Source organism: Quercus robur, chromosome 9, assembly GCF_932294415.1.
Source record: "Quercus robur chromosome 9, dhQueRobu3.1, whole genome shotgun sequence".
In the NCBI taxonomy this organism is placed as follows: Eukaryota; Viridiplantae; Streptophyta; class Magnoliopsida; order Fagales; family Fagaceae; genus Quercus; species Quercus robur.
The window spans coordinates 11,811,854-11,834,360 of record NC_065542.1 but is presented as its reverse complement, the minus strand read 5'-3'; the positions used below and the strand labels follow the sequence as shown (position 1 = coordinate 11,834,360).

The following is a 22,507-nucleotide window of genomic DNA, read 5'->3' as shown; positions in this document are numbered from 1 at the left end:
TGACTGTTGTGCCATGTGGGCCTATTGGTTATCCGTGTGTGGTTCCAAAATAACAATGAGGCATGGGATTTCATGATTTGAGGTCCTTCAACTTAGCAATGCTTATGGCCAAGCAAGGGTTGGAGGTTACAACTCTCTTCTCTACAAATGTTTTGAAAAGCTTGATATTTCCCAAGGTGTCATTTTTTGAAAGTTGTGGATTGTCTTAATAGTTTTTTTTTTTTTTTTTTTGGTTGTGAAAAAGAGACTTTCAAGTTTCAACCTTTGGCGTCCGCTCCTGATGATAGCTCTTTGTCATTAGAGGAAGATACTAATCGGTTTTTAGTATAGATGGGGATTGAACTCCAAATCTTTTATTCAACTATCAGAAACTTTACCCCAGTTGAGTTAATTAGACTTCATGTCCTAATGGTTTTTTTGTTTGGAACAGTATTATGGCTACAAAGCCTATTGTGATGCATGGTACATACCGAAGAGGGACCAGATTTGTGTGTTACAAGATAGTTGTATACTGAATGGCAAATGGAGTAACATGTCCTAGTGAATCACTTTCAAGCTTCATCCTTTTCTTTTCTCTTTGCTCTTCAATCTCTCTGTTTCATACAAGAATAGAATTATATGATTATACAGAAAACTTGTCATCCAATTACTTATAGCACTCAATTACCTGAAAGAAAAGAAAAAAAGTGATAGAAATTATATAATTGATATTATTTTGAAAGAAAATGAGGAATAGAAGAAAATCTCAATCTGCACATGCCATGTAGCTATGGTAGTGCAGGTGTACCAAACAATGGAGATATAAGTGCATGTAAAGGAGGACATATAACTATAAAAGATCTGATTATTTTCATTAAAATTATTATTAACAGTGTTAATTCGGAAAGTTGAAGGATGCATTTAGCAGGGCTAATCTCATCTGAGTGAAATTTTTTGCATGTTCTTGTTCTTAGATTAGCTAGGAATGCATGTATAAATCACATGTGGAGGGAGAGGAACATAGAGCTCATCATAATATCTTTAAAGAAATATCTGTAAGATGTCTATAATTTGCTTTCTAGTATTAATCAGGATGTCAAATTACACAGCCAGCTGCCAAACAAAATTGACAGATTCTAACTAGAAGTGGGTATTTTCCAATAGTTCAGGTTTCTCTCTCATTGTTCTGTCTAGTATAATTTTAATTATGCTAAACAAACTTATTTTCCCCCCATTGCTTCGTAGTTTGAAGGTACCAAGCCAGAGCCACAAAAGCCTACTTTGCTATGTACAATGTCATTATGCAGTCTGAAGATTAGACCAGTATTCCATGACAAAGCTGCCCAAACAGGGTACCTTCTGTTGTCATTAACTTCACTGGTTCATCGTACTCCACTAGTGTTCCTGAAACATAATCGAGACATTTCCTTCAGAACATTGAAAAATAACGTTTTGATGCCAAAATTACTGCTTCATGCATCTCTATTAGATATCACAGTTTTTATATATGGGTTTTTGTTACTTAATTGAATACAGTATTAACTTCAGATCCTTCCAGAAAATGCATACTGCACATACAGTTGACAGACATTGTCAAAGAAGTGGACAAGTACAACATGACTCATCTGCACAACGTGAAGTGAAAAGTGAATTACCTTCTCTGTACTGTAAACATTGTGAAGTCAGATCTAGCTAATGATTATGTCTAAAACAACACCTTCGTTAAGAAATTTAGGATTAAAAACTTCGGAAATTATTAAACATTAACATAATGAATGGCATCCACAGAAAAATAGACGATTCTGGTGCAAAAACACATTGAATATTCTATAGAAAAGGGTTGAAGTAATGTATGTGACTCACCATCACTAATAGCGAGAACCATCGTGCAATCCATCACTGTAGGTATCCTGTGAGCCACAGTGATCACAGTACAATCAGCAAATTCAGTCCGAATGGTTTTCTAAAGAACCTTCAAATGGAAAATTATCACTTTCGGCATATTTGCAATCCATGCAGAAATATATAAATAAAAAAGAATACTTCTTTATAAACACTGTTCACCCAACGGAAGATCCAATGAGTACTACTTCTAATTCAAAACAACCGGAAGTTGAAAACAACCAAAGTAATACCTCCCAAATTTCTTGGTCAGAATGTTGAGACAAGGGATCCGAATTGTATCTCACAGTCCCATTAAAAAGAGTAGGATCTTGAGGTATTATTCCAAAACGTGACCTCAGATCATGAAGTCCAATTGTAGAGATGTCAATGCCATCAACAATAATCTTCCCCCCTGCTGGCTCCACAAGACGAAAAAGAGAAATTATAAGGGTTGTCTTCCCACTTCCAGTTCGGCCAAAAATACCAATCTTGTGCCCTCCTTCAAAAGTACAACTTATTCCACAAAGAACAAGTGGTGCATTGGACCCATATCTGACCTGTTTTCAAATAAAATTTCTCAGTATATACAGGAACCTTCCTTTCATTTAACATAAAAGGAATTAAACTTTACCTGCAAATCTTGTATCTCCACTTTACCCACAGCCGGCCAATTAGTTGTGGGACGGTTTCCTTCTATTACTTCAGGGGCCTCACTGGGAATATGCATGTATTGGCTTAGCCTTTCTACACAAATGATGTTATTTTCTAAACTGCACTGCTTTTGAACTGAACGGACAAACATCATGTTTAAGGAAAGACCATAAGAAAGTGCCATCCGGGTGAATCCTGCAATTGAAAATTCATATGGGAGATTCAGTAGTTCAATATCATTCTATGATTAATATTTCCCAAAAAAAGAGCATAAAGATTTTGTAAATAACCAAATGATTGCAATGGTCATACTTCCAAGAATGATAAAGGTAGACTGACCAGAGCTAAAAGTCTAGGGAGGAAGTAAAACCACGCAAAGTGCAGCAGAGGCAAAAACCGTCGAACTGACACCATTTCTATCCATTGAATCAATCAACCACTCGTTTGCAGCAAAACTGTGGAAAAAGGACTAGCATTTGTGTCAATGAGGTCAAGATTCTTTGTGAAGAACTTGTCTTCCTTCTTGAAAGCCCTTATTGTTATAACTCCTGCTGCCGACTCTACTAGATTATTTTTTATAAAGAAAACCGTGAAAAATGCCACTTCAAACCTATTGATTTTTAAAAAAATTAAGTGTACATATAAATTTGGTTCTACATCTGACGTTTTCAATATAAAAATTCTTATTATTTCTTTTTCTTTTTTAGGAGCATTTATATATATATATATATATATATTATAAAGAAAACACTTGAACTCTTGAAGGCTAAACATCTAAGATTTAAGGTTTATAATTTTTAATTTGCAAAACTAAATATACATGTCAAGAGATTAAAAATCTAACAATAATTGAATAGAGAAATATAAAATTATACTATTTTATATCTTAAGTTTAATTTTACATACATACTAGTCACTAACTCGTGCGATGCACGGGAAAGCACAAAGAATATCTACAAAATCTATATAACATTATACTTATATTTGTTAGGTTCAAACAGCCTCTTCTTAAATTATCAAATTATTAAAAAAATTAACCCTCTTCTTCACTTTTTACTCAAACTTGTTTTCATAGCTCATATTTAAACAATTGCAGCATATTTTTTTTAATTAATAGTAAAATTTGTGTAAAGACAAATTACAGTTTCATGTAAAGTGTACACACCCATATTCTATACCTCTAAGGAAGGAAACATCATAAACTCTTTACATATGTAGGTTAGATTTAAAACAAACTACATATATTCCAAGTCTGATAAGCCAACTCGACGGTAGAAAAATGTTCTTTATAAAATTAGATAGTAACATATTTTACAAAATGGGGCAATTTTTGTAACTCTATCTTGCTGCTCATATTCTGCAGTAGACAACAAAGTAATTTATTTATCTAGATACAATGGGCAATAGCATTGGCTGTTCTTAAGCACAATTCAATATAGACAAATGAGATAGAAAAGAAAAAAAGTAACATAACAAATACAAAAAGTACCACTGTTCCAGCCCTCCATAACTCCATAAACAGAACCCTTTCTTAGCCCAAAAATACAAAAAGTTCCCTCCTTTCCCACAAACTTGAGAAGGCCGAGACCACCAACAACTCTCCATAGCAATCATACCAACCTCTCAAAGAAACCCAAGGAAAGCACGACCAAAAACATATAAAGCTTCCTCCTTTTTCTTATTGAACCAAGAAACCCAACAAAGGCAGCTCCTTTTCCCATTCACCCTGTACAACCAACAACAAGAACATATACAACAAAGCAAGCAGCAAGGCATGGGAGCAAAAGACAGAAAATAACTCTATTTCTACCTTTCCCAACATCCTTAATTGTAGGGCCTTACTTTCTCTTAGCTTCTGCTTTAACATATGTAGCATTAGATTAGATATTGATTTGAAATCACGTGAATAATCTGCTAGTTTTCCATCATTCTTTGGACAATATTCTCCCCCCTCCTTGCAATAGGATTTTAGAAAGAGCAATTAAGAATTTTTATTGAATGATTAAATTTATTAGTTACTAACAATTTATGATTTTTAGATAAGTGGTAATTTATTTATAATATCAAGGCAGATGGAATTAAGTATGAAATATCTTTAAATTTAAAGTCACACCATTGCCTGAAGGAAAAATGTTATATAGGTCTTGCATAATGAACTTATTTACTTCTTTGGATTAACAAAGCATAGTTGAAAAGAAATAATATTCATGATGGCTTATACGGTCTCAAAAGATAAATAAATTCATGATGGCTTATAAGTGCCTAAAAAGTATATCTAGGTACATAGTCTCAAGAGATGAGATTAAAAGGGTTAATTATATTATATATTTCAATACCAGAAGACTTGAAAAAATAATCTGAAAAAATTACCAAGGGGGAGAATCTTTCCAAACTTAGAATTTAAAAGTTTAGGGAACTGGAGGTAGAAAGCCCTCGTATGGATTTAGGAACTAATTTATGTGGGAAAACAGATCATGCCATACGAACACTATTTAGGAATTCTATCAAACTCTTGTGAGAAGCCAATAACAAATTTGGAAAAGGCTTCTAGTTTGAATTCTTTCAAACTCAGGTTTATTTGCCTCCATCTAAAACAAATTTATAAAAAAGGATGCTAAAAATCACTGAAATGAGACAACATACACTATATATTGATTACTATCTTAGGCATTAAGCTAATCAGTGCTTTCAATATATAAAACTTAGCAATCTCAATATTCAAAAGAGAAAAAAATACTTATCCCAATGAAGAAAAACAAATACTAATCACCCTAATGTCATTTAATTATTGTTGGGTTCTATTTGTTGTTATATTTCAAACTTAACCCCACACCCTCAGCACAACCAAACCCATGAAATTTATTCTACAATTTGACATCCAATTCTCTTCTAATAGCATCCAATGATTCATTGTATATTAATGATTGACGATATTTTTTAAATAATAATTTATATCAATACCTGTAATCTCCTTCGACAAAATCATCAAGCACGTCCAATTGCTTCCACTAACAGTACTGAATAGAGCCTATAAAACTGTATAGAAACACAAAAAAGAATTGAACAGAATTTATAAGCCAACAAATAACAAAAAAAAAACAAAAAATAACTCTATCTCTACCTTTCAATAGCAACCATCATAAAAGGATTGAAGAAAAAAGAATTAAAAGTAAACTACAATAGTAGGTAGTTAGTTGAATGAATTAAACCCTTAAAAAAGGTGTGTATGCAAAATGTATTCCTCCTCCTCCTCATTCATAAATGGATTTCTTTAATTTCCATGTCCAATTAATTACATGACCCAGCAGCAAGAGTTATTTCTAATAGTACTGAATAGACAATCACTTTTAAGTGAATGCTTTAACACCACTCACAATTTATATGAAATTTATATCAATACCTGTAAGCTCCTTCAACAAAACTTGACATTTATCAAAATTCATCATCTACCACTATAAATTGATGCAAGAAGGTCATTCCTAAAAATAAATGATTTCTAAACATCATAACATAATGAAAATCATAAATGTAAGAGTCTATAGAATAACACATAGGAATGTAATGAAAACAATAGTGTGAACCGTGAATCAAATTTTAAAGTAAATTTACATATGGTTTATCATATTTGTGGTTTCCTTACTAAGTCTTAGTGATACCCATTGAGAAGCTTCAAATAGGGCAAAAAAAAAAAAAAAATTTAAAAAAATCCTTTTACAAACCTTTTCTTTTAAAGATATATAGATAATAGGTCATGCAGTATCAATTGATTTGTGGTACATTATGATGAAATAAGCTTCAAGGCCCCAATATTTATGTAGGGTCACGTTCCAGAACGAACCGAAATTGTAGTTGGGTCAGGACGTGAGTGTGCCCATACAATATCATTTGTAGAGAGTGGGATCGAAAGGCTAAGTCATGTTCACCCGGTGGTGGTTTTGCTAAGCTTTTCATACCTGATTCAGGTGTATTCACCTTTGGAAAAAAAACCCCTTCTTTTAGGTTACATATTTTTTCTTTTATACTAGCATGCGTTCAATTTCCTTCGTCCACGTGTAGGGTCGACCTTTCCAAGACTGATACTTGTCCCATCAGTCCTAGACCTAAGTCGTTGAGAGTTGTTGATAAAGTTAATGGATAAGGATCTGTTAGGCGCAGAGATATGCATGGGGAAGGTGGCAAAGGAAGCCTTTCTTAGATATTTTAGATTTCCCTTCAAGCACGTCCCTTTACCTTTCTGCCCTTGTTCTTGGGTCAGCCGAGGACTGCACTGTCCTCGGCTGCTTCTCCGGGCCAATTGGGCCATACTACTCTTGAACTCTGGCCATGACCTTTTTCGGCTTAGGCCTTTGGACCCTTCATCAGCAAATGGGCCTGGCCCGTCAATTATTGGACCCCACAATTTATAATTCACTTAAGTCAGAAAGTAAATTCCCAAAGTCATAATATATTTATTCTAAAGACAACCACACAAAAATACATGTGGACACTAACAATTCTATATAAACAAAATTAAAACTTAAAGAAATAAAAATTGAAAGAAGAAGATGAAGAATAAGAAATATTAGAAGAAATTCTTACCCCAAAATTCTCAGTCGCAAGTTCATGTTGTCTTTCCCACCATGCCTCTCGCTTTTGCACACCCTTTACAAAACTCACTCTAACTTGAAACACCTAAGCAATTCCAACCAAAATGAAAATATCACCCATTGAAAAGCCATAAAAGAGTCAAACTTTACACATATAAATAGAGAAAAAAGACAAACTTTACACACATACACATATACATGGAGAAAGACAGAGACCTTGCAAGTAATGTAGATATCAATGGCTTGAACTGAAAATTGAAAGGGGCTGTACAAAGGTCTGAAATAGGTGGACAACCTAGGTGCTTTGGTTGGGATATTGAACAGTATTACCGCTACAGTGGGAAGAATCAGCAAAAAAATATCAAGGTATAAGACTCATCATATTCTAATAATTACAAAAATCCTTGTAGTAAACAAAACAAATATCATGTTGTATTGGCATGAAAAAAAAAACAATAAATAATCCAAACGAAAATAGAGGATTTTCATAAAATAAACATAAAAAATTTTCCAAGATACTTTTTTTATTTTGACTTCACTCAGACAATTGTAAAGCACATCGGGTGATGCTATGATAGGGTTGGCCTATCTTCAAAAATCTTTTGTCTCAATGACTCATATGTAAAGGTCTAGAATTTTGAAGAAAGGACACCATGCAATTAAGCTTGATCCAAAATCTACCAACTAAAAAGGGCAACTAATGATATAAACTATACAATATTTTTAAATAACAAATCACAACATAGATAGGAACATAAAAATTCAATGTGTCCAATAATTTGAATTATCTAAACCCTCTACATCTAAACCCATCAATCTATGAATTCAATTATAATTCACCCATGATCCAATTCTACACATCACGTATGAAAATAATAATAATAGCAAAGTAATGTAAATCCAGAACCAATAACCAAAAATTAAAGAAAGAATCTTCCACCTCTAGGGGAAGAAGCCCAAGTTTGAAAACCCACTAAAGTGTTCGACTTCTACCACAATAAGATATAAAGCCAAAGAAACCATAGCCCCTAAAGTAAATACAATTAAATTTTTTTTAGAAAACCCTTTTTAAGGTTGGCGAACTAAAGGCCAATCATTCAACCATAGCAACCCAAAACACCAAAAGTAAATAATAACAGGGTAGGTAGGTTTTCAATTGAAAGAGAATCAGAATTCTTACCTAGGGTTCAGATTTTGCTCTTCAAAGAAGGTTGGCTTCAGTTGCAGATTCTTTGAATTTGATGGTGGCAAGGAAACTATATATATGTACATAAAAACGTTACACATACAAAACAAAGAAAGATTTGGCAGCATTACACATACAAAACAAAGTTCTAAAAGATAAAGGTTTAGGATTTTGGTTTCAATTAGTCAAAATATAATCCAAGAACCAAGATAACATCAATTACATCCTAACCTCTTCGTTTTCTTGCAGAACACAGAGAGCAAACTGTCCGCAAAAAAAAAAAAAAAAAAAAAAAAAAAAAAAAAAAAAAACCCCTTTTCATATCAAACTTCGCTTCAAGATTAGCCAAGTTTTCTCATCTATGTGAATTGTGGACCACTGCATTAATCAACCAAATTTCGGTTCACAATTTGCAAATTTTAGGTGAAAATTCATTGAAGATCATTGAATAAACGAAGAGTCATAACACATGATAGATTTAACAGTAATAAACAATTAGAGTGAAAGATTTACAGAGAAAACAGCAAAAATCGTAACATACCTCAGCGGAGCAACCACAAACCTTGCGGAGAATGACCTTAGGGAAGCCATTGACGTATTCATCATCTTCTCTCTCTCTCTTTTGCTTTCTCTCTCTCTCTCTCTCTCTCGCTCACCTTTTATTTTTTCCTGACTGTGGAATAGTTAAGAGAATAAATCATATTAGGTAGGGATGGCAGGGTATAGGGATGGCAATTTTTGCCCGATCCGCGGGTACCCGGTCCGGCCCGACCCTAATAGGCCGGATTTTACCCGGTCCGATTAGAAATAGGGTCGGGTATGGGTTTCCAAAAAAAAATCCGAAGCGGGTCCGGGTCGGGTCCGGGTTTTAATAAAAAAACCTGAGACCCGACCCGAGACCCGGCCCGAAACCTGACCCGTGTAAAAACCCGGAACCTAAAATTACAAAACTACCCCCCATATGTATGTATACACCTTAATCTAACCCTAACTTTCTTCACTCTTTCACTCAGCAGCCTCCCTCCCTACTCAGTCCGACAGTCCATCACCCTCACTCCCACACTCACGCCGCCGTCCCTCAGTCCGACCCTCACAAGCCTCCGTCCCTCAGTCCGACCCTCACAAGCCTCCGTCCCTCAGTCCGACCCTCACAACCCTCACTCCCACACTCCGTCCCTCAGCGTCTCTGGTACAGTCCGTCCCTCAGTACCTCAGTCCCTCAGTCCGACCCTCACAAGCCTCTGTCTCCGGCTACCCTCCCTCAGTCCGACCCTCACAAGCCTCTGTCTCCGGCTACCGTTCGCGTCTCTGGAACCGATCCGAACGTCGTCGCCTGCTTCAAGATCGCCGATCAGGACTTTCGGTCACCATTGCTCTCTGGTTTGGAGAGATTTGGTCACTGATCGTCGACTGAGGGTTTCGTAAATGGGTTCCCACTGAAACTCCTTCTGATGGTTTCTGAGTTTCTTGCACTTGAGTTTGGTCTGCCAGACATTATCGTTGAGGCAGAAGCTTTGTTTGAAGGCAAAGCCATGGATTTCGATTTCTCAGAGAGTTTGAATGATGGGTTTGGAAGTGAATCTGCTGATTGATTTGTTCAGAAAAAGAAAGAGAAAGAGAGAGAAAATATGGAGTAAGAAAATGGCAAGGTTCTTGAAGATCTTGGAGGATTTGATTTTAGAGAGAGAGAAATGGGGGATAGAGGATTTGATAGTAAATGGCAAGGTTTTTTTTTTTATTGGGCCACGAATTGGGCCCAATTCCTAAACGGGGCCCGCGGGACCCGCGGGGCCCAGCTGAGGCGGGTCTGGGCTCCGGAAAAAAACCCGGTACCCTAAACGGACCGGATCCGGGTTACGAGCCTTGCCCCGCGGGTCGGGTCCGGATATAGAAAAACCCGACCCGAACCCGACCCGTTGCCATTCCTAGCAGGGTATTAAAATCGAAATAATAAAGAGGGAACGGCTGAACTTATTAAAGGAGAAGGAAAAGCAAAATAGGAAGGGAAGAGAGATCATCTAAAATTTTAATGCGTAAGGTTTGAAAGAGAGGAGTCGGGTTAAGCTAGGTTTTTTTTTTTTTTTTTTTTTTTTTTAAGATAAGTATCCGGTTTTGTTTTTGAGTGAAAATAGTTTTTAATTTTAATTTTAATTTTTTAAATATTGTGTTGATGTGGAGAATTGTGGGAGCTTCAAAGGCTTTGGTTATATATATATATATATATATATATATAGATGAGTACTTCAATCACATATAAAGATTAAGGTGGGTATTGTAGTTAGCTCAATTGGGAGAAGAGAATGGAATGAAAGGAATAATTTTAGAATATTCTTCCCTCCCTTTGTTTGGGAGTTATAGCAGAGGGAATAGAAAGTTCATTCCCTTGTTTGGGAGTTTGAGTGGAAGGAAATGAAATGGTTAGGATGGAACACTCATTCCTTTTTCTTTTTTCTTTTTTTCTCAAAACCTTAAATTTATATTCCCTCCAAAATTGTGAAGGAATGAATTTAGGTTTAATGAAATTTTCGTTAAAACCCTAAAATACCCCTTTAATATCAGCCTTTTTTTTTCTTTCTCATTTAGCCGTAAAAAATATAGCTATCATTCTTGCACATTATTGCCTGTTCTTTGCAAAGTGAAGCTACTGCCGCTAGTCTTTCTTTTTCTTTGTTTGCTACAATTTTCAATTACTGCTCACAACAAGTATCTTTTTCTTTTTCTTTATCTTCCAGTCAGTTATAGTCTCCAAAGAGTGCTATGCGTCTTTCAAGTCTTGAGGTGTGTCTTTCAAGCCTAAGAAATGATAGCTATGGGGTCCACGGATGAAACAATTTCATAAAAATCAATTGTTTGCTAGTCATTCATGTCTTTCAAGTCTTACAAAAATTGTTTGTTGGTCATTTTTTTTTTTTTTTTTTGATGAACTGTTTGCTAGTCATTCATGAGAGTGATATATAGTGTTTTTTATATTGTTTTGTGTGTAGTCTTTTATATTAGTAGAGTGGTTATTTTTTCATGAGCTTTGTTTGTTTTTCCCTACTAAATCCATTCCATTCCTTTAATGATCATTCCATTTCATTCCCTTATAAACTCCCAAACGGACCCTTATCATCAAATAAGAGATCTGGATTTCGATCTTGCCTACAGCAAAAAACCAATTGGTGTTTTGTTCTGATGATAAAGAGCTATCATTAGGAATTGACATCATAGGTTGAAAATATCTCTTTAAAATAAAATAAAACTTACAAAGATTAAGCATTTTCCAAAAATTCAAATAAACACAAATAACACATATAAAGACTTAATTTATTTCCTAAACATACATTTTAGAAACCCCAAATGTCACTGAAGCACTATATCAAGCTTTGACAGTGTTGTTGAGAGGTTTAGATCATATATACCTAAATCCAAAGCCAATTTCATACTCTCTCTCTCTCTCTCTCTCTCTCTCTCTCTCTCTCTCCTTTTCTTTTGGCTTGTCAATATTTTGTGAAACTAGAATATAAAAAATAACTGCTATTATAACATGAAAAATTAACATTGCGAGGAGTAATCCTTTCATTTTTTGAAATTACTAAAATTAAAAGTGGAAGAGTTCAAGAAGTTGGAAAAGGGGGCGAACCGTGGGTTCCAGTTAGCTCAACTGGTAAAGTCTCTGATGGTTGAATAAGAGATCTGGGGTTCTATCCCCCGCCTACACCAAAAACTGATTGATGTCTTGGTCTAATGATAAAGAGCTATTATCAGGAGCGGACGCCATAGGTTGAAACTCTCTAAAAGATAATAGGGCGAACCAAATCTCTTAATTTTTTACATTTATAGCTTAAAATGATCATTGATAAGAAGATGGGTGATGAGGTGAAACGTTAAATGAAATACTACTCATACAAAGTGCCACATGGCAGAACCGTATGCTCTCCCACATGAGTTCTCAGCTTTTCCCAAGAATGTTATTTTCTCGCCAAGTATGTTACATTTTAGGTTTTTCCCTTTTAAATTTTAGTTTTGGTTTATCTATTTATGTTGCATTTTGTCCCCCTTCCCCCCCGCGCCCCTCTTAATTTTTAATTTTTTTTTCCTTATATAGTATTATTTTTTCTTGGTGTTAAGGACATAGGAGTAAATTTATACAATCTACTTTTTCTATCCTCTCATTTTTGTTCTCAATCAAATAAATGAGTTTCCCATCTCTTCACTCTTCCATCCTCCCAACCAAACACATTTGAGAGAAAACTAAATCTCTTCTATCCTCCCACATTTCTATCTCTTCTCTCATTTTCTATCCTTCCACTTTTTCATTCATCTAACCAAATGGACACTAAATGTTTTTAAAATTAAGTAGAAGAAGTAGGAATAAATATCCATTCCCATAAAAGTGTGTGTGTGTGTGGGGGGGGGGGGGGGGGGGGCAGAATTGGTTATGTAAATTAACAATTATGGCCTTCATTTGTTAATATTAAATAAATAGATATAAATTGACATCATATAGGTACAATTGATAGCTTAAAATTTTAAACAATATCTGGAACCCCTCCACTTCCCCCTTCTAAATTCCTCCAATTTGGGGGAATTAATAAAGAGAGGTTCCCTTTCTCCTCCCTTGAAAAACATCCAAACAAGATTCAAAGAACCATATTCCTCCCCTCCATACAAACAAGCTATAAGGTACAATGTCTAAGAAATTATACCTAAAATTTTCCCTAAAAAGAATAATAACATATAATTTAATTGAGTAATTTTCAGAATAAGAATCCAATTAAAAGTAATGCTCTATTTTTTTCAATTGAAAATATTGTATAAAGATAGTTTTCTATTTTTTCTAGTGTTTGGTAGCATCAGAAAAAATGATTTAAAGGAAAATTATTTTTGGTCCAACATAAAAAATATGGCTTATTTTTAGAGATTTTTTTCCACTAATGTTTTGGAAAAAAAACTCTATCTCACAGTAAGCTAAATAAGAGAAGTTAGAAAATTATTTTTTTTAACTCATTTAAGGTTGCTACCAAACATAGAAAAATGAGATAATTTTATAGAAAATACTTTTTGGAAAATAACTCATTTTCTAGAGAATATTATTCTAAAAACAAACAGAATATTATTAAGTAGTGTCACAATAAGAAACTCTTTCACAATGTTAATATCGTTTCGTGGGACTAATATTTTGAAAATCAATGTATAAAGTAACTCTTTCTCAATATTACACCACTAAATAATATTTTAATGAATTGATATTTTGCAAATCTTATAGAGCATTGACATCAACTGTGCCAAATGCTAAATTTTTTGTATTTGATACGTTAAACACCAAAACCAAACCAGCGTCAGATATGTCAAATGCAAAAAATATTTGGCATTTGCTACAGTATAGTTCTATGATTCTATCTATGGCACAGTATGGTCATATATTCTATTTATTTTTTTGTGTATTTTTTAATCAACTTTCTCTCTCCTCTAGTAAAATATTATTACTTTTCTCTCTCTCACAACCACTCATCCTCTCACCCTTACTCTCCGCTTGGGAGTTCATAAGGGAATGGAATGGAATGGAATGAGATGGTCATAAGGGAATGGAAAGGAATGGAATTGAATGGAATGTATTTAAGTAAGGGAAATGAATGGAAAAGAATGGAATGGAATGGAATTAAGTAACCTTGATTGGATCTTTTAAAATAAAGGAATGGAAATGAATGGGATGTAAGTAATCCTGTTTGGGAGCAACATGGAGAGAATGGAATGGAATCATTTTATGACAATATTACTATTAGACCCCTATTTTAAAATAAAAGGTTGAATATATAGGGGTATTTTGGGAGTTCTAGTAAAAAAATCATTAATCTAATTCCATTCCCTCCCATTCCTCCCAATTTCGGGGGGAATGAAAATTTGAAGTTTTAAGGGAATAGAGAGGAATGAGTGTTCCCTCTTACCCATTCCATTCTCTCTCACTTAAACTTCCAAACAAGGGAATGGACTTTCCATTCCCTCCATTAAAACTCCCAAACAAGAGAAGGGAAGAATATTCTAAAATTATTCTTTTTATTCCTTTCCATTCCATTCCATTCCCTCCTTCCAAGCGGAGCCTTAGACTCACTCTTCCTCTCTCACAGCCACTCATCCTATCACAATCCAATTCATTCTCTCACCCCTTGAATATTGACCGAATCCCTCTAATAAAGCAAGAATAAAAAATTAATTAAGAAGAATAAATAAAGAATACTTAAATAAAATGGAGTGAATTGTAAAATGATGTGTCAAAATAGAAAAATAATTTTTTTGATGTGTTTTTTTTTTTTTTTTGAGAATAATTTTTTTGATGTGTTAAAATATCATTTTCTTACTAATGCTCTTAATTAAGGTTGGGTTACACCTAATTGTGAAGTAATCATATTAGGACAATATACCATATATACCTTATTTAATATTTAAATCGGGGCTTCCCTTTTTGATATCATTTTTAATGGAGCTTATTTTTTTTCCCTTGAACATTGGACTATCAAAATTAATCCTAATATAAATTCCACGTCTTAAGCACAATAAAAGTTCCACCGCATTTGGGCTTCTTTGTTCACAAGCTTTAAGGTTGGACAGTCCTTTTCTTTAATTTTTTTTTTCTCCTGGGTTTTGTTTTTTTTATTTTTATGAATCTCCTGGGTTTTGTTGACACTAAAGACATTGTTAAATTTCATTAAAATTAACGGAATTGTCACGTAAAGCAAACCATGCATACACGATGTAAGTAAGTCTCAATAAATAAAAAGTATACGATAACTTTAGAGCTGAAATATTTGTAATCTACATTCTACAATTTGAAAGCTTGTATAAGTTGAAGACTCTTACACATAGTGGTGGAGTCAGGAATTTATATTTGGGGGGCCATGTATATATATTTATATATATATATATATATATATTTTTTTTTTTTTTTTTTTGGTATGAAATGTAAAATAGTAATATACAATACTTCATAACTGAATATGTATAAACCAAAGTATATTTAATTAAAATTAAACAATCATGAGACAAAATTGAAAAAATGATTTAATATTTTTAATCAACTATAAAATAGGCAAAGTCGTAAAACATACAATAACATAAAAGCTAAACATCTTTGTTCAAAACTGTAACCTACACTCTTTAAGAGATCTAAAGTCATCAAGTATTGAGTCAGTAGTAAAGTTCTCAGCAATTTCCTTTTCAATGTAGACAACTAAGTTATCTGAGAGAAACTCGTCCTCCATTTTGTTGCGCAGTCTTGTTTCAACAATTTTCATAGCTGAAAAGGCTCACTCAGTAGTTGCTGTGGACACTGGAAGAGTCAAAACAAGGTGAATCAATTGATCAATAAGAGGATATACCTGTGACTTTTCTGTCTCTACTAACCTTCGACATAATTCTGCCATAGATGACAAATTCTGAAACTTCAAATGATTTTGCACATCATGCTCAAATAGCTTCAATTGAATTTTCAAACCAGTCCTATCACACTTAGAAAAATCAAGAGGATAATATTTCTCAACAAGACGACATATATCATCCACATTAAAGGATTTGTAAGCATCATTTGGATCCAAAGCAAAGCAAAGTGTCAAGAGTTCTATTGGTTGTTCACCAAACCTATTGTCAAGCTCTTGCAATTGAACATCTATTGTAGCATTAAATATTTCAAAATGATAATGATGCTCCACTGTAACATGATCCCTTTTCTTACGACTTCTACCTTCAACATATTGAGCACTTAGATTTGGAATATCAATTTCAAATATTTTGGAGAATCCTATGACATTCTCAAGAAAATTATCCCAGCCATCTACTCTTAAATTTTGGATGAGTGCCTTTGTTGTTGAAACTAAATTTTGGGCATTTGAGATGTCTCGAGATTTCTGTTGTAAGTTTGACAAAGAACATCAGTAATACCCATGATTTCCTTCATTAGATGTAAACTAAATTTAAACTCAAATGAATTAATCATTTTATGAGCTACATTTGCATCTCCACGTTGCAAGTAGGTGGACCCGTCTTCCTTTATATTTTCAAGCACCAAACAAGTTGGACCAAACATCCTCATTAGGCTACAAATAGAATTAAAATGAGACCCCCAACGAGAATCTCCAGCCCGTTTTAGAGTCCCAATTTTGTTTGCTCCTGTTCTTGTTTCAAGTTCATCAATAGCTAACATTCTAGCAATTTCTGCAGCTTGAGCAGCTCTTAATTCATCATTACGTTTACATGAAGAACCAACTGTAGTGATAATGAAATTTAAATTCAAGAAGAATTCATGGATAGAGATTACCTCTCTTGATGCAGCAACTAATGCTAATTGTAACCGACGAGCAAAGCAATGCACATAGTATGCATAAGGACAATCATTAAGAACTAAGGCTTGCAATCCTTTCCATTCACCACACATGTTGCTAGCACTGTCATATCCTTGTCCACGAATATTTTGAATGTCAAGACAATGATGAGAAAGAATAACATATATTTCGTTCTTCAGGGTCAATGCAGCAGTGTCTTTAACATGAGAAAGATCAAAGAAGTGTTCTTGTATAAAGCCATCATTGTCAACAAATCTCAAAACAAGAGCCAATTGCTCTCTCTTTGACTCATCACATGACTCATCAACAATAATACAAAATTTGGAATCCCCAATGTCTTCACAAATCTTACTTTGCACTTTACTTGCAATAACATGCAGAATCTCCTTCTAAATTGTAGGTGAAGTGTACTTGGCAGATTTAGGAGCATTTTCCAAAACAACTTGTGCAACCTTATCATTATAAGATGCCAAAATTCTAATCATCTCAAGGAAATTTCCTCGATTTTTTGATTGAAGGGTTTCATCATGACCTCTAAAAGGATACCCTTGAAAGGTGAGCCACCGAACAGTATCAATAGAAGTTTTCACCCGCGATCGATTATTTAGAATTTGTTCAGAACTTTGCACATTCATCACTTTATCTATATGCACTGATTCATTCAATAGATCATCACAATATTTCACAACATTGTTGTGTGGTGAGCAAGGATCTTCTCCAACATGATTCAAAAAGGCACAATTCTTTCCATTATTGACTTTTTTCCAATTTCTAAATCCTGTGAAAGTAAATGCATCACAGCCAGGGCGTCTACTTCTTTCCATGGTAAAGAGATAACATGGCAGACAGTATGCAGCATCTTTAGTAGGAGAATACTCCAGCCAAGAAGAAAATTGAATGAACCAAGAAGCTTGAAAGCGACGAGGATGCCTTTCTCTAGAAAATTGATAGTTTGAAAGACGGATTTGATATGGTTTAGCTTTTAAATAAGCACGTCTAACTTCATCACGTATATTGGCTGGATAGTTACACATTTCAATGCGCTCTCCTGGATCTCATTTTAAAATTCTAACATCAACTTCATTGGAACTAAGTGGTGAAAATTTTAAATGACTTTCTTCAAGTTCCACTTCCACCACTGACGATCTAGAAGGATGTTTTTCGGGATCAATTCTTGGAGATTTGGAAGGACGCTTATTGGAAGTTGATGCTTCAACATTAGAACCTAAAAGTGTACTATTTTCTGAATTACCGTCTTCATTTTTTTTGAAGAATGAGTCAATAGTCCTAAACTTGCCTATGACCTAAATCATCAAATTAAATTATCACTTATTAAATAAAAGACAAACAATCATTTAAATGTCAATACATAAATAAAAAAAAAAATATATATATATATATATATATATATATATAATAAACAACAACTAAATACATGAATATATATTGTTTATAATATATTGATTATTATAATAATAAATAATATATTATAAGAAATTTAAAAAAGAAAGCAATGAAAAGGAGCACACAGCACAAGCTGTCAAGCACAAGCACAAGCACAGAAGCTTCACAAAATTGAGTCACAAATTGAGGGGCCCACAACAATAGGTTACTGACAATGATAATGGGAAAGGGACAAGATTAGTCACTCTTTATTGTCTAAATTCAACACATAGTATGTTTACCAAAGAAAAATTGAACACATAGTACATACATTACACTATTGCAATTCTAGAAAGTGCAAAACCTTTACTTTTAAACAAAGAAACAAAACTTTTACTTTTAAACAAAGGAATGAAAAGCAAAGAACTAAAATCTGAAAAGATTAAAAAAAGAAAGAAGAAGAGAGCAAAGGTAGTGCAGTGGCGAGAAGGACTGAAGGAGGCTGAAGGCAAAGAGAAAGAACTGAAAGAAGAAAAAGAAGAAGAATGCAAAGCCCAAGTCCTCAACGAAGATAGAGAGAGCGAGAGAGAGAGAGTCACCAGTGTAAGTCTGTAAGAAAGATTTTTTTTGTTCTGCAAGACTACTTCAATTGTGTGGCCGTGTGGGAGAGACAAAGTTTCAGACTTTTCAATTTTTTTTGCCGTGTACAAGTAAGCCCTAGATGTATTGGGATGAAAATTAGAATTTTTTTTCTCATTTATTTGTTGAGATAATTGTTAAAATACCTGTATTCATTTTAAAGATGCTAAATGTATAATTATTGTAATTTGTTGACATGTATTTGTGGATTGTATTTTATTTAAATGAAAATTGTATTTATTTTTAGACTTTATATAGGTATATTATCAGGGATGGGGGGGCCAAAATGACAAAATTATTTAAGATATTTAAAAAAAATTATAAATTTTTTCAAAATTTTTGAGGGGGTGCCAAGAGGAAAAATTTTGGGGGGGCCCAGGCCCCCCTCGGTCCTCAAGTGGCTCTGCCACTGCTTACACATATACCATTAGGTGAAAAGATATTGAAAAATGGTATGTATTGTGTATAGTGCTCCTCTGTACCGAACTCATGCATTTGTCTTAAAATGATTATGCATCAATCTTGTATTCCAACAAATGCTCATGTTTAATTTAGGTCTCATATATCGTTAAGTGCACATAGTACCTAACAAAAGCCTTTTTTTTTTTTTTTAAGAATTTTATTTTATAATTCCATAATTGGAAATAAGGAGATTTAAACTCTAAACATCTTCGTTACAAATACTATGAAATGTCAATAGAACTATAAGGGTCTTACCACTATGCCATATCTTATCCTCAAATACGTTGCTCTGGTACTTTATGCATGGCAAAGATTGGTTATGACAAAAAAAACATTTGCATGGGGCTAGTGAGCCTACATACATACATACAACACATACATAGATACATACATACATGCATACATACATACATACATGCATGCATGGTACTAAAAATGATCACTCATGGGTTAGTGCTCCTCTGTACTGATGCATTTGTCTTAAAATGATTATGCGTCAATCTTGTATCCCAACAAATGCTCATGTTTAGGTCTCATATGTCGTTAAGTGCACATAGTATCTAGCAAAAGCTTCTTTTTTTTTTTAGAATTTTATATTATAATTTCATAATTGGGGATAAGGCAATATAAACTCTTAACATCTTCATTACAAATACTATGAAAGGTCAATAGAACTATGAGAACTACAAGGATCTTACCAATATACCACATCTTATCCTCAAATACATTGCTCTGGTTCTCCATGCATGGCAAAGATTGGTTATGACAAAACATTTGCATAGGGCTAGCGAGCCTACGTACATACATACATGCATGCATAAATACATACATACATACATACATGGTACTAAAAATGATCACTCATGGGTTATGGGTGATGGAGCTTTCTTATTCTGGAGTTGCATGCCGGCCTCAAACCTCTTTGCCAATTCAGACAGTGTCTTGTAGGAGGAACTACCTTTGCACAAAGCTTCCTTAGCACTATATTTCAGTTCATTAACCCTGTCCCTTATTCCATGCCCGTCATTGTCTACCATGATCTTCCTCACCTTCTTTTGTATCTCCTCCCTTCCCACCACTTTCTTCGACGGCAAAACCTCCAATCGAACTGCCATGCCAAATTCCTCTGTAAGCATAGTAGCATTCATCTTTTGCTCTGCAAAGAGTGGAAATGCAATTATAGGGACACCCATCAAAATACTTTCCAGTGTCGAATTCCATCCACAATGAGATATAAACGCTCCAATAGAAGGGTGGCTCAAGATGTCCACTTGTGAAACCCAATCTGAGATCACAAACCCAACATTTTGGATCCTTGACATGAACCCGTTTGGCAAGTACCCAAATTGGTCATGATTTTCATCCCCACTCCTCCCCTTCAAATAGGTCTTATTCCCAGATTCCTTAGTGGGTGCGCGTACTAGCCAAACAAACCTCTGCTGGCTCAACTCCAACCCAAAAGCTAGCTCAATCATTTGCTCGTGTGACAGTGTTGCACCACTCCCAAATGACACATACACCACAGAATCATTTGGTTGCTTATTTAGCCAATCAAACAGCAAGCCACTCTTCTTGGACGAGTTACCTGATTGTGTTACTATTGGACCAACTGGGTACACTGGTCTCTTTAATACACAACCAAGTAGCTTATCATCTCTCAAAGCCGCAACTGTTTTAGGCTGAAGCTCCTCCCAACAGTTCATCAAAACCCCATCACTCGTTCTCAACCTAATCCCTGCATGCAGGTACTCATCGTATTGTTGATTAGTTCTATCCAGTAAAGGATCAAACAAATCCTCAACACGAACAGAAGCACAACCTGGAATCTTCAGTGGCTCTTTTTGGTGAACATACTCACCCTTCACTTCCTTATCTAGTACCGGAGTGTAGATAGTCAATGCAAGGATCCATGCATTTGAAGGAGAGAAAACGTACTTTAACATGCCAAACTCTTCAGCGACTGAGAAAGCATCGGTTCCAAAAATGTCAGTGATTAGAACTGTTGGACATGGCTTCATTGTAGCTACTGATGACCGAAAGGCTGGCACGATTTCACGCATCGTTACTGAGAGCCTCAAACCAACTGTAGCGTTGGGATTAACGACCCCAGTGATGTCAACTGGGGGGAGTTGCACAATGTTACAGAGCTCATTGCTCATCTCTGAGATGATAGTTTTGGACAATGTTTGTGATGAGTGATCAATGCTGACAAGGAAGATTGTGACTTTGAAGTTGTGGTGAGTGACAAAGAGTTTACCGAGACCAAGGAATGGGATCATATGGCCCATGCCAGGGAGGGGAAGTAATGCTACATGAGCTTTTGAGGTTTCCATGGATGAAAATTATTGAAATAAACCAAGAACTGGGAATAGACACAAAAGGAATGATAATCACGTAGCAATGAAGGGGCTATTAGTAGAAAAGCAATTACGTAAAAGAAAAAATATTGGCATGTTGGGTTGGGTTAGGTACGTACCACGTGAATATGTGGTAGGTGTCTAAGGTGTGTGACGCAAACTGTGGTTGCCGATTTGTACTGGCAGGCAAGTATCATATATTGACGTTTTAAGCTTTTAGCCTTGGCAGACTATATTGTGGGAAATTTTTATTTTCTATTTTTGATGAGAGTCGGCAAGGAAACTTAGTTGACTATGGTTTAGTGAAATGAGAACTTCCACTTTATAATTTAGAGTTTGGCTTACTCTTAATACTTTTTTAATTGGACATGTCATTTTGTTTTAAATATACAATGACAAGTGATAGCGGATTTTAATCTCCAAATTTTATTTAGTTAATGAATGATGTGACGGTTTTTCATTAAAATAAAATGAAATTTCAGTTAAAAAAGTACTGCAGATAAGTCAAACCCAGTATAATATAGAAAAATAACGTCACATGATAAACAACTACAGAACTACTAGTACATGTTAATTTTTTTGCCATGTGTCACCAATAAATAAATTAAAAAAAAATCTTAATGAGCACTATAAATTCTACCATTTTAATAAATATCCACTATAAGTCCCTTTAAATACTCCATCAATTTTTTTTTCCTTTATTTCCTATTAGATCCCATAATGAAAACATTTACTAAGCATTGTTATAAATATTCAGTTACACACCGTAGGGAAATTATTTTCCATATACATGATAGTAGACCTTTGGATTTTAAACCTTTTTTTAGAAAGTTTCAATCTATGACATTTGCTTCGATGATAGCTCTTTATCATCAAACTAAAACACCAATCAATTTTTGATGTTGATGGAAATTGAATCCCAAATCTTTTATTCAACCATCAAAGACTTTACCTATTGCTAACTAGAACTCACTTTTAGATTTTAAACTTAAAGCCACATCTTTCAATTCAGTTACAGTATGTTATATTTTTTTATATATCTTTTTCAGAAGAAGGATGACTATA

At 34.3% G+C, this 22,507-nt stretch overlaps 2 protein-coding genes and 1 pseudogene across 2 annotated transcripts; all 3 read right to left on the bottom strand.

The window, feature by feature from the left end:
* Nucleotides 1-1,133: 1,133 nt before the first annotated feature.
* Nucleotides 1,134-8,877, bottom strand: LOC126700718 (ABC transporter C family member 10-like; annotated as a pseudogene).
* Nucleotides 8,878-15,569: 6,692 nt separating this feature from the next.
* On the bottom strand, nt 15,570-17,425 carry LOC126700717 (uncharacterized). The gene is made up of 3 exons (XM_050398914.1): nt 17,054-17,425; nt 16,268-16,990; nt 15,570-16,166 (listed from the first exon to the last, which is right to left on the bottom strand). The coding sequence occupies exons 1-3, from the start codon at nt 17,423-17,425 to the stop codon at nt 15,570-15,572; spliced, it is 1,692 nt and encodes a 563-aa protein (XP_050254871.1).
* Nucleotides 17,426-19,701: 2,276 nt separating this feature from the next.
* On the bottom strand, nt 19,702-21,477 carry LOC126700275 (anthocyanidin 3-O-glucosyltransferase 5-like). The gene has a single exon (XM_050398349.1). It carries the CDS (start codon nt 21,416-21,418, stop codon nt 19,943-19,945), a length of 1,476 nt encoding a protein of 491 aa, XP_050254306.1. The 5' UTR covers nt 21,419-21,477; the 3' UTR covers nt 19,702-19,942.
* Between the last annotated feature and the right edge of the window lie 1,030 nt (nt 21,478-22,507).

What these genes read in the sequence shown, in the direction of transcription:
- LOC126700717 (XM_050398914.1), bottom strand. Translation starts at nt 17,425, where the DNA reads ATGGAAAGAAGTAGACGCCCTGGCTGTGATGCATTTACTTTCACAGGA. An exon ending in TGGCATCTTATAATGATAAG is followed by an intron (nt 16,991 to 17,053) that starts GTTGCACAAGTT and finishes CCTACAATTTAG; the next exon opens with AAGGAGATTCTGCATGTTAT. An exon ending in TGCAACGTGGAGATGCAAAT is followed by an intron (nt 16,167 to 16,267) that starts GTAGCTCATAAA and finishes AACTTACAACAG; the next exon opens with AAATCTCGAGACATCTCAAA.
- LOC126700275 (XM_050398349.1), bottom strand. Translation starts at nt 21,418, where the DNA reads ATGGAAACCTCAAAAGCTCATGTAGCATTACTTCCCCTCCCTGGCATG.